Here is an 11829-nt window from a genome sequence, read left to right as displayed (position 1 = left end):
CCAAGCAATTCTCCAGTTCTCACCGACACTCGATCCTGGCTGTCCACTTGGAATTAGCATCAGATCCCACAGGTTAAAGGCACAGTGCCACAAATCTGCTCATTTCTCTTTCCAGGTCTTTCTCCTGACTGACCTGCTATAGATGAGTTTCTGGGAACCCTCTTGCCAGGTTTGTAAATTTGCTAGAACAGATCCAAAACTCTGGAAAGCAGTTTATTTACTAAATGACTAAATTTTTATTGAAGGATACAATTTAGAAACGGAGAGACACAAGAAATACACAGAGTGAGGTGTGGCTAAAGGGGTGCGGGGCACTCTTTGCCCTCCCCAGGGGACCCTCCCAGAGCCTCCATGTGTCCACCAATCTCAAAGCTCTCCAAACCCTCCACATCCCCTAAGGGGGTGAGGGGCCCCATCACATAGGCCACAGCTGATCAAATCACTGGCGTGAGCTCCATCTCTAACCCCTCTCTTCACTCCATCTCCCTCCCACAAGCTGAGCTGAAAATTCTAACACTCCGGCAATCGGCCCCTTAGAGCTTCCCAGAGGCCGCACTAACATCATCTGAGGTACCACTTAGGATGGTGACATGACTAGAAAAGATGTTCCTTCCACCTTTATCACTCTTGTCACTTTGGAAATGACAAGGGTTTCAGGGACTCAGTGCTAGGAGGACCTAATATATATTTCTTACAACACAGTATCACACATCTCCACCTTCTTACTCAAGAAAAGAAGAATGAGAATGAGTTATGTGCCAGGCATCAGGAAAAAAACTCAAGAATCTTCTCAAGTGATTTCATCTCTTACTTCTGCTTATCATCTGTACTTTCAGTACCACAAATTTCTCTAGTAGGCAGGGGGCTGTCTAGAACTGAGATAAAGTAGGTAAGGGTAAGCCCCAAAGGTCCACCTCATCTTACAGGTGTTAAGGCCTTAAAACAGCTGGGAACCTTCCAGGAACTAAATAGTCACAAAACAAGTTGAAGTCAGTAGTTCTGGGACTTAGTGGTTACAGAGTCCCAGGTGCTGAGCCTACGCTCCACAGAAGAAACAAAGTAGCTTCTGAGAATCGGGGAACAAGGACTGGGCATATAGCACAGTGGGACAGTGCCTGCTTGGCAAGAGCAAGGTCCTGAGTTTGATTCCAGGCACCAAAAAAAAAAAAAAAAACAGAGAAAGAGAATTGGGGAAATAAGACACTCACATAAGAAATTAATGAGTAATGAGACATTAAATAGTATTCTGCCCAAAATTTTATGTAACTTACAAAAAAATAAACAGATAAAGTATAAGTAAAACACCCACTCACCACCCAAAACAAAGTGATTGTAACAAAGGTACCACTGGTTCCACTTTTAGAAATCTGTCCTATAAAAATGTGAGGGGCTGAGGATATAGCTCAATGGCACAGTGCTTACCCAGCAAGCACAAGGTCATGAGTTCGATTCCCAGTACCAAAAAAAAAAAAAAAGAAATGTGAGGACAAGAGCACAAAAATATATAAAATTTCCACCAGTGAAGCAGTGTTGAATATCATAAAAAGCTAAAACATGCACCTACAGATAAATGAAGTAAGTTATAACACAGCAGAACTTTGGAATATCACTGAACCATTAAAAAAAGTTGTCACACGCAGACTATGACATTTCTGTTTCTTAAAAAAAAAGAAAAAAGAGGGAATATGTCTGTATGAGAACTTTGGAAGCCAAAGTACTGTCCCTATTTGCTAAGAAGAACAAGACTAAATGACAGAAAATTGAGTAAGGAGGGTAGAGGAGAGAGGTTTTTTCTATTTAACTTTATAATATGCTGGCTGGGCATCATGGCACACACCTGTAATTCCAGCACTTGGGAGGCTGAGGCAGGAGGATCACTGTGAGTTCAAGGCCCGCCTGGGCTAAAAAATGAGTTCAAGGCCAGCCTGAGCTACACAGTGAAACCCTGTCCCAAAAAGGCAGACAAAAAAAAAAGAACTTTATAATATGTCCATACTGTTTTATCTTTTAAGAGCAAAACCATACTTTAAATACAAATTATTAATAGTAACACTGGATGTCATTCACCTGAGCATTTTGAAAAAAACACTGGAGTGAAATGGAAAATGACTGACCAAAATGAGAAAAGGCCGACAAAGCAAGTGTGAGTGTGAACCCTCATCAGAAGGACATCAGTCTAACAACTACAAGGTAATTTTACTTCCATGTTGGACAACCCAGTGGGATAAAAAAGGGAAGGCTAAGACCACCACATAGAATACTTTGGGTTTTACTACTACTGTTAAGAATGGGGCTTAAGCTAAGGATAGTGGCTCATGCCTGTAATCCCAGCACTCTAGGAGGTTGAGGCAGCAGGATCCCAAGTTCAAGCTCATCCTAGGCAATTCAGAGACTTAGCAAGACCCTGTCTCAAAATATAAGGTAAAAAGGGATGGGGATGTAGTTGAGTATGAAGCCCCCTTAGTTCAATCTCCAATACTGTAAAACAGAGACAGTTACACATAAACAGGCTAGAGCTAAATATACATTAAGGAGAAAGGCCCAACTATCAGACTCCTCAGGATTCTAAGAACAGAAAGCAAGGAGCTCAAAGTGTTCATATTTGTAAATGACACTAAAGACTTCCATAGCAATAATGTGCCAGGTTATTGGTGCCAAATTATAGAAAGATCTTAGGAATCTATGCAAATACAAGGAAAAGTGGCAGATGAGTGCTGAAACGAGCATATGGCCTAAATCAGGCATACAAAACAACAACTTCTCAGCTGTCAGTTCTGACCCAGGAATGGATCTCAGTCATTATAAATGGACCCTGAGGATGCCTGCCCAATATCGAGCTACAGATTAAAAGCAATGCAGAGAGTCCTAAGAATTATCAAGATAAATGCCAAAAAGAGAAACCACTATGCTCTCCTCATAAAATTCCGGTGCACTCACCCTCACAAACACACACTTCATCTATCATTTATGCCCTGTTCCTTCAACAGTATAGGAGTCATACATCGTCAGTGGATCTTAAAATCCTGCCCCAGATCATACCAAACTGACAGTTATAAATGCCTGGGAGTGGCTTTTATAAAACTACAGATTCCCAGGCCACTCCTAAAGACTCCACTTCAGTACCCTGAAAGGTCTTCTTGGTGGTCCCCATGCAATGACCTGTTTAGGCAATCACTGGGCTCCTTTCTCCAGCTTTAAACCTGCTCCCAGAAAAGATTTAAGAACATTTAATACAAAAACGAAATTCAAAAGGCAAGAAACCATGTGAGGAAGTACCAAGAATAGATTAAGATGGGTTGGAGGTGTAACTCCAAGAGTGTCTGTGGCATGTACGAGGCTGAGTTCATCTCCATCACACACACACACACACACACACACACACACACACACACACGACGATGATTCCTACACCTGCTCATACAATGAAAGCAGAAAAGGTCTGACCTCCAAGCAAGAAGCAGTGCCCAGAGTCCCTCAGTTAAGAGCCGGGCAAAGGCAGTCTCTCCCTATGAGCTAAGTACCCTCCTCATCCTCACCTTCTGAAGTCAATACCTCCTGCTGCAGGAAAATGTTGAAGTGTTCCAAAGCAGAGGGGAGACTGGGTAGATGAAACCCACTGGCACCATGCTCCCTTGTGTCCCAGGCAGCCACTCATACTAGTTTATCCTGAGCCTGAAAAGAAGCCAGAACCTCCTCCACTTCTATGCACCCTCCACACACTCCATTTGTCAGGCATCTAATTCATGTTCTAACTCTCTGGTCCTCAACACTATACCATATTACAACTAATCCACCCTCTTCAAAAGTGTTTTTTTTTAAAGCTATGGGAACAGAAGCATGCTTCGTGCAAGATAAGCAGCAACTCAGAGTCAAGCTTGTCATAAGGTATGAGATTTCTCAGTTTCGTTTCAGCATGCCTAAACGAAATGTAATATAGGGTTTCTTACATAATCACAACCTTATGGGACTGGAAGATGCTTAGATACAATGAGTCAAGCCACCTCTTCATAGAGAAAAACTGAGTTCAAAATGGAATATCTTAGCGGGGTGTGGTGGTGCACGCCTGTAACCCCAGCATAGGAGGCTGAGGCAGGAGGATCGTTGCGGGTTCGAGACCAGCCTGGGCTACAAAGTGAGCTGAAGGCCAGCCTGAACTGCACAGCAAGACCTTGTCTCAAAAAGATAAAAAAAAAAGAAAAAGAAAAACTATGGAATATCTTACCCAACATATCACACAAATAGAGGACAGCAGCACTCAGGCCAGAACCTGTGTCCTGTGACCTCTAGACCAATGCTCTCCTCTGTCCGCCAAACTGATTCCCAGAGACAATGTTAAAAATTGGATTTATTAACTTTAAGCAGATTCCTCCAAATCTCAATTCTTCCTATACACATATGTTAATGTTATATGACCATCTCAAGCAGATGGACTTCTACACACAGAACTTACAGCACTCAAATTTTTTGAGGCACAGAAAGGAAGTAGTACCTTAAAGTAGTCATAAGCATAAAAATGGATAAAAGATGCCAATTTATATTACAAATCTCAATGCTTCTTCAAATGACCTCAAAATTGCTTAACTCCCTAATTAAAAAGAAAATGCCAACCGAAACTACTGTTCATTTTTTCCCTTAAACATTAAAGCAGAAAAACATAACATTAATTTATCGTATTAAGCCTCAGTAAAAGTAGTGAAATCCTTCAACGTTCCATCTGTGTCAAATGCTTACAACCTGATTCTGCATCAGCTTCTGCTATAAAAACAAAAAACATATGTCAGTCTCCCAAGAGAGGAAGTAGCAACAGAAACTGGGTGTGTATCCATCTCCAGTAGTTAATAAGAGGAAAAGCTCCATAAGCCCAGTAAGACTTGAGTGCTTTTATTGCATTTTTTTTCTAATAATATGCAAAATCACCTATGTGGTAGTGGTGAACCTATGGTACATGTGTTGCTTTCCTTTTAAGATAAAACATGTTAATGTATGAGTTGTTTTCGCTAAACTAAAATCTCACTATTCCAGTTTAATTGCAGTGTTGGCACTCTGCAATAAGTAAGCGAGTTCTGGGTTGCAGTTTGGACCCTTGTCTCTAAAAGGCTCACCATCACTGACCTATACTGTTTACCTATACTCTTCTTGGAGAAATGAAACAACACATCAGACCTCAAATGCTCGTTTGTGCCCCTGCTGGGACCACACCTGCCAGATGGACAGCGAGCCATTCTACATGAGCACACAACAGAGACCATGGAGTCTTCTTACCTGAATTCAGAAATCTACCTAACTTTCTCCTTTGAACCTGGAACTGGAAACTAAAACGCTCACTTGTTTCCCAGTTTCATCCTCAAGTAAACTTGACCACAGACTTTACCAAACCATTTGCCCACTTATGACCAGGACTGGTCACTGGCCACACAAGCCCCCCTCACCCATGCTAATGAGCCCTACCAGGAAAGAACTAGTTGCCTCCTGACCATTCGTCTGTACTTTCCACGTGCTGCTTTGCTTCTCACTGTCACTGACAGCTAAAACTTTCCAAGCTAGAAAGCACTGCCAGAGGCCCAAATCAGCATTAAATTCTGTGTAACAACAGAATGCTAACAGAAGTATAAGCAGTGACAGCTCTGGATGCTATTTAACTCTCATTGAGCCTGTTCTTGGCATTAACTTTTTTATCCACAGTCTCTTCATAGAAGACAGTGATTTGGAAATACACAAGACTACCTGATAGGAAGCTGGAAACCCTCAGCTGAGGACATGGTGGCACATGCCTGTAATTCCAGCATTCTGGGAGGCTGAGGTAGGAGGATCACAAGTTCAAGCCCAGCCTGGGCAACTCAGTGAGATCCTGTCTCAAATTAAGTAAGAGAAAAAAAAAAAAAAAAGTCTCTCTAGGTTTAAGTGAATTAAATACAATTATGTTATGGAGTCACATGAAGTGCTCTAAATTTCTAAACTGGTGCAGTATTCCTGATGAGTGTCATCTCATTAGCTATGTCAACAGCTAACCACAAAAAAGAAATTATCAAAATGGGAGAAACCTATCTTGGACCTATGAGAACCAAATACTGCTTAGAGCAAGTACTGCAATTCTTTATCAGTCTCCCACTCTTTGTATTTATGCGGTGACTGAATGTCAGCTACTGATCTCACAAGGACACCAGAACAATGAACACCACCTCTACTGCCTCTCTTCCCTTTATCATCCTTACACACGTACATTACATAATAACTGAAGTTAAATGCATACAATTTATATAAAATACTAAACCTGGAGAAATAGAGGAGTTATTTGAAAAACACTGAAGAAGGATCATCAATGGAAACTTCAGGGGCTTTGCACTTGCTGCTCCTTCTGCTGGAAACACACTCTCCTTGTGGTTGGCCCTCTCATGTCCATCGGATGTCAGGGAAATGCCATCTTCTGAGAGAATTCTGTCCTAAATACACTATTAAGGAACCATCCCACTCTTCCTCCCAACTCTGTCACAGTACCGTGTGAAATCACTATCCTATATGTATCCATCATGTTTATTTCTTCACTTCTTTCTGTCTGACTCCTCCATGAGCCATAAAAATAGAAATCGGATCTACTTTTCTAGTTTCTCCATTACCTAGACAGAGCTTGACAGACTGCAGATGACCAATAAATTTTTGTTCAGCAAAAAAAGGCAATATGATTACTTATCATTCTATTACTACATGGCAGCACTACTGTTAGCAAACTGGAGCCAGATGGATGTTTCCTTTTCACACAAAAATGACAGAAAGCCTTTAAGACACAGTCACACTTAATGTTCCTTTACGTGCAATCTTGATTGAAAGCCACCATGTCACCTGCTGAGAAATGGGCAATTTTGAGTCTATATGGAAAAGCCTTTCATCTCATTCTACCTACTTCTTTACAAATGGCCCTTCTAAAATATTGTTTGTTTTTCCGTTACCTTCCCCATTTGAGTGGTAGAATAAGGGTATTTTAAGTAGCTTAAGAAAAGGAGTGTTTTTCCTCCCCCTGCACAAGCTAAGCGCACATAGAAAGGAGCATGTTAACGGACTACTCTGTCCCCATTCAACTCTTAAAAGACACGTACTTCTTGTTCAAAAACCTAAGAAACACTCAGTTATAATGAACTAGATTACAGGAAGCCTTTCCTACTGAAGCAATTTCGAGAAAAAGTCTACAATTCACTTTACAACAACTTGGCAGCACAAGTCCCAAGGAAGGAGAAAATAATGGTCATCTTTTAGGTGTCTCTTTCCCTTGGTCATTCAGTGAGAATCATGGTTCTTAGTATACAACCATAAAGACTGGCAGAGATATTCCTTTCTACCTCTGAAGCAATTGGATAGGTGAGGGTTAGGGTGAGGGTGAGGGTGAGGCTGGGATAAATGGGAACTAACTGGAATTTGACCTTGATTTCCTTTTGGTCTTCTGCACTATAAGCAGAATAAGATATGCAGCTTCCATGGTTGATTCTGATCAAGCACAGAAGACTCAAGAACTGTAGCCAATTCACGCTGTTGTTTCAAAAGCTTCCTGCTTGAAGAGACAAGCAAATATTAGAAAATTAGAAATTAAGAGCTGAGCATGGTGGCACATGCCTGTAATCCCAGCACTCAGGAGGCTGAGGCAAGAGGATCACTGCAAGGTAAAGACCAGCCCGGGCTATAAAGTGAGTCCAAGGCCAGCCTGAACTGCATAGTGAGACCTTGCCTCAAAAAGAAAAAAGAAAATTAGAAATCAGAAGGGAAAGTTAGAGTGAGAAGACAAAAAAAAAAAAAGGGTTCTTTCCCCAAAAAGAAAGTAAACCAAGGCAGTAACTCCAGAGAAAATACCTGTAAGCAGCTGCTGAGTCAGTGACTGAATTTTACACTAAATACCCACAAGACTTCTCTCAACTTTACCTGCGTAACATCTGCTGACAATTCTGTTGAGAAAAAGAATATCTAGCCAATTATTCAAGGAAACCCTGAGTTGGACTCCTTCAGGATTCTGAGAAAGTAAGATCAATTTGACAAAGACATTTACCTAACACAAATTGTATTTTGTCCACCCACACATTTGCTAGTCTTACCCAACTCAGAAAACATACACATCTTCAGTTTTTCCATCTTCCTGATTTTCTCAGTAACAACTCCAAAATGCTTTTGTCAACTTACTACCCACTTCCTCCTTCAACACATTCCACAGCCAGCTAGGTCCCTCCACCCCCACTGGATAGCAGACACAGCCGCTACCATCATTATCATCTTATCAAAAAAAAAGAAACAGCAATTTTTACAACTTGGTTCCTTGGTTCCCACATTTTCTTCAACTCTAAATAAAGTAACACAGGACACACTAGGATGGCATGGCAGAGATCAGAAGACACTTGGGAGACCTACAGCACTATAACACTTTGTTTTACCAAAAAAGAGGAAATTCTGTATCGTTTTTATTATTTTTTTAAATTCTCCTTAAAATAAAAAAGAGGAAGGCCTATTCCTCTCTACTGTAGCACACTTCAATCCCTAAGCCTTGTTAGACTCACTCCACCCCCAAGGGCTCCCACTGAAGAGCACTCTCTGGTTAGCCAGTATTTCAATTTCTGTCTTTTCCCTAAAGATAGAAAAAGTAGCACCTCCTTATTCATCAAACTATTTCTTTCTCACTGTCCTGCTTCCCTGAGTTCCATCTTCCTTCATGGAGTTCTTACAAAGCAGTTCGCGGTACTGCTGGCAATGATTCCTCTCAAGGAAAATACAACTTTGCCTAGCACAGGAGCTTCACACAGCAATTTGCCAGTGGCCAGTTTTTCATCCCAGACAAGGCTTCTAAGCCTGGCACAAATCTGCCTGTCACTCCCTCCCCTAATCGCTGTCTATAACTCATCCACCTACCCCTTGAAGTGTCATCAGGGTGCAGTGCAGTATGAGTACAGTGCTGGCTACCCAAATGACTGAATTGTAAATGCCACCTCCCAGATGTAAATGTCCTCTACACAACACCCCAAGGCACACAAGAGCAAGAACATGAAATGAAGTCACTTACCGCAACAGCAGCTCCAGGACAAGCAGTAACATCTAATCTTTTCTCCACTCAATTACAGTCAGCCTCACTTTCCTGCAATTTGTGGCCATGCATCGCTGGCCCCACCCTCTACATTGCAAAGTTATACCCTGGAGTCCTAAATCCAAAGCTATGTTTTGGAGCTTGCGTTCTGGCAGACAGGCTTGGGGGTCAAGTCTTGGCTGTTTCTTATTACCAATAAAAAGTGCCTGTCCTGGGTAAACTTTCTAAACCTCAGATTAGACATCTGTAAAAAATAGCCAATACTGGTATCCATTGGCTAGGTATGACATGTGTAGACTGCCGGGCACATGATAGGAGCACACGATAGGACAACAGCTACTGTTGATATGCAGTATTCATAGAGGTAACTTGTGAACAGGCACGATCATCTCATAGAATCCATATGTTCTCAAAGCCTCCAGTATTGATGTAAACACAACCATGTTCAACGTCATTCTACTCCTATCCCACTGAAGAGGGGCCTTTAGAAAAATCTGACCCTTGGCAATGAGAAAACACCAAAGTCCACTCTACTAACAATCCCAAAATCAGACAGCCAAGCAATCCCTTGTTCATTCAGTGAGGGACAATCATTACAGAATGAAAAAGCCAATGAAACAAGAGCCGCTGTAGGAGAATCCTTTCACGGGTCAGATCAATACCTCAGAGAGAAGAACGTGGACCCTAGAAATTCCCTTTAGTCTGATAAATTCTGACTGCTGGTGTATACATAAAGAGAAAAGGCAATACTGAATATCCCAAGAATCCCAGCTGGCAGCAAATTATTACCTAAGAAATGCAAACATGAGAATTAGGAAAGGGATCTTGAAATCGATTTACACGTACACACAAGCTGCAGAATATTTTAACTCTATGAAAGTCAATGAGACAATACAGAATTTTTAAAAACTTTCTGCAACAGTAAAAAGCAGGGAGCTCTAGGAGAAAATATCACAAAAGATATAGGCTATTCCAGGTGGAAAAGTTAGAAATGCAGCCTGAATTGCAACCAGAAAATCTGGTAACCCAGCAATATCAGGTTCCAAGATTTGGGTGGGGGGAGGGGGGAGGACAATCTAGGGGGCAGATAAGATTTATTTTAAAAATTAATATGGAACTACAGGTGAACCCTGCAGGGCTAAATTCGAACTTCAAGAATGTTGAAAGTAAAAGCATATAAAATCGGTTACAACCTCAAGTGTCCTGGACTGAAAATCAAAACACGGACTCTGGCCCTGGCTCCAACCCAAGCCGCCATGTGCCCTTAGGCAAGTCACTTGCTGTCTTTCAACGTGTCTCCTCATCCTCATGGAGTGGGCACTGATAGTGATCATTAAGATTCCTGCCTGCTTAAAACTTTAAGAGTCAGAGGTACACAAGACTCAGCTCTTAAGCCTACAGTCTAGGCACAAAAGATGGAGGAAAAAGGTTAGCAAAAGGCCAAAGAGTGAGAAAACTTGAAGTAACTGAGCACTGGCGGCAACAGAAAAGCTGCTAGGGTTCCAGGCAAGAGAGGTCAGGATCTCGCAAAGCTGTAAAGTACTAAGCACACGTCAAAATGGACAGGAAGAGGGGGATGGGGGAAACCAGCCACGAACCATCTACGTTAATAAAATCAGTAATTGATCTGCCCTAGTAAACGGCCAGTAGATATCTGAAAGCTGTGAACACGAAAGCCACTGCACTCCCAGATGTCAGCGTGCCGGGGAGGCACAGATCAAGGGGAGTTTATGTCGGGATCCGTCCAGTAAGGAGATTCCGAGGATGGGTAAAAAGTCAGGAAGGGGGCAAAGGAAAGGGGATCCGAAAGACCATGCAAGCTGGCGGGAGGGGCAGAGGAGTCAATGCCTGACTCCCGCTTGAAGGCGGTAGAGGGGTCCGGGTCCCGGGCCCCGCTCTCACCATCTTGACGATGCCCCGCTGCACGATGGGGACCGCGGGTCCCCCGGAGGAGCCGCCGCTCTGTGCGGAGGAGGCCATGTGTGGAGCTGGAAAGGCAGCGAGTAGAACGACCGGCTTGCTGGAGATGTCAGTGTGAATGTCGGCGTTGACGGGAGACTGCCGAGAGGACAGGCAGGCGGGCGACCGGCTACAGGCGATGCACCGGACGGACCGGCAGAACGCACACTGGAGCGGCAGCGGGACTGAGAGCAAAAGAGGAGACGCGATCTCCGCCGCCGCCACACGTTCTACTCGCCGCGCAAGCGTGCCAGAGCGCCACCGTTCTCCAGCCAATTAGCGCTCAGAGCAGGCCGGACTCCAAGCCAATAGGCGCCCTGCTCAAGGAGCCCCGCCCCTTAGTACCAACAAGGGTGGCGCGTTCCAGGAAGCGCTGAAAGAGCTGATTTGTGGTTTCGGACTAAGTATGGGGCGGGACTTCCGGGGCAGCCCGAGAGGTGGTGTCGGGAGGTGTAGTGGGAAGGGAAGGACACGTCAGCATCTGGCCGTGGGGCGCGGGGGGCTATGGGAGACCCGAAGGCGGGCCCACCTCGCCCTCCCGCCTGGCCCCGCCCCCTCTCGCCCCGCCCCTCGGGCTGCGGGAACCCAGGTATTCGTGGGCGTTCCGGGTTGGCGCGCCCTGAGTACCGAGCGTGGACTGGCGACGCGGGACTCTAGAGCCACGTCCGGGAAGAATCGGTGCCGGCTGCACGCCGACTTCCAACGTGTAACCTCAGCTGAAAGTGGAGGGAATAAGTCGAGCGTCGCGAAAACTCCTGCGGCTATTGGCGCTGACCCGGGACGCGGCGGCGAGGGCGAGCGGTCGGCGCCTGTGGTCG

The 11829-nt window shown here is 43.9% G+C and overlaps 1 protein-coding gene across 1 annotated transcript in view; it reads right to left on the bottom strand.

Moving 5' to 3' along the window:
* Snd1 (staphylococcal nuclease and tudor domain containing 1) overlaps positions 1-11260 on the bottom strand; it is a 431831-nt gene extending 420571 nt beyond the window's left edge. The window contains exon 1 of the mRNA XM_005402366.2: positions 10955-11260. Within this exon, the coding sequence (XP_005402423.1) occupies positions 10955-11032 (78 nt within the window). The 5' untranslated portion in view covers positions 11033-11260. The remainder of the gene's footprint in view (positions 1-10954) is intronic.
* Between the last annotated feature and the right edge of the window lie 569 nt (positions 11261-11829).

This window comes from Chinchilla lanigera, unplaced genomic scaffold (assembly GCF_000276665.1).
Source record: "Chinchilla lanigera isolate Chin_1 unplaced genomic scaffold, ChiLan1.0 scaffold00078, whole genome shotgun sequence".
In the NCBI taxonomy this organism is placed as follows: domain Eukaryota; kingdom Metazoa; phylum Chordata; class Mammalia; order Rodentia; family Chinchillidae; genus Chinchilla; species Chinchilla lanigera.
The sequence above is the reverse complement of the archived record's forward strand: the minus strand, read 5'-3'. Positions and strand labels throughout refer to the sequence as shown.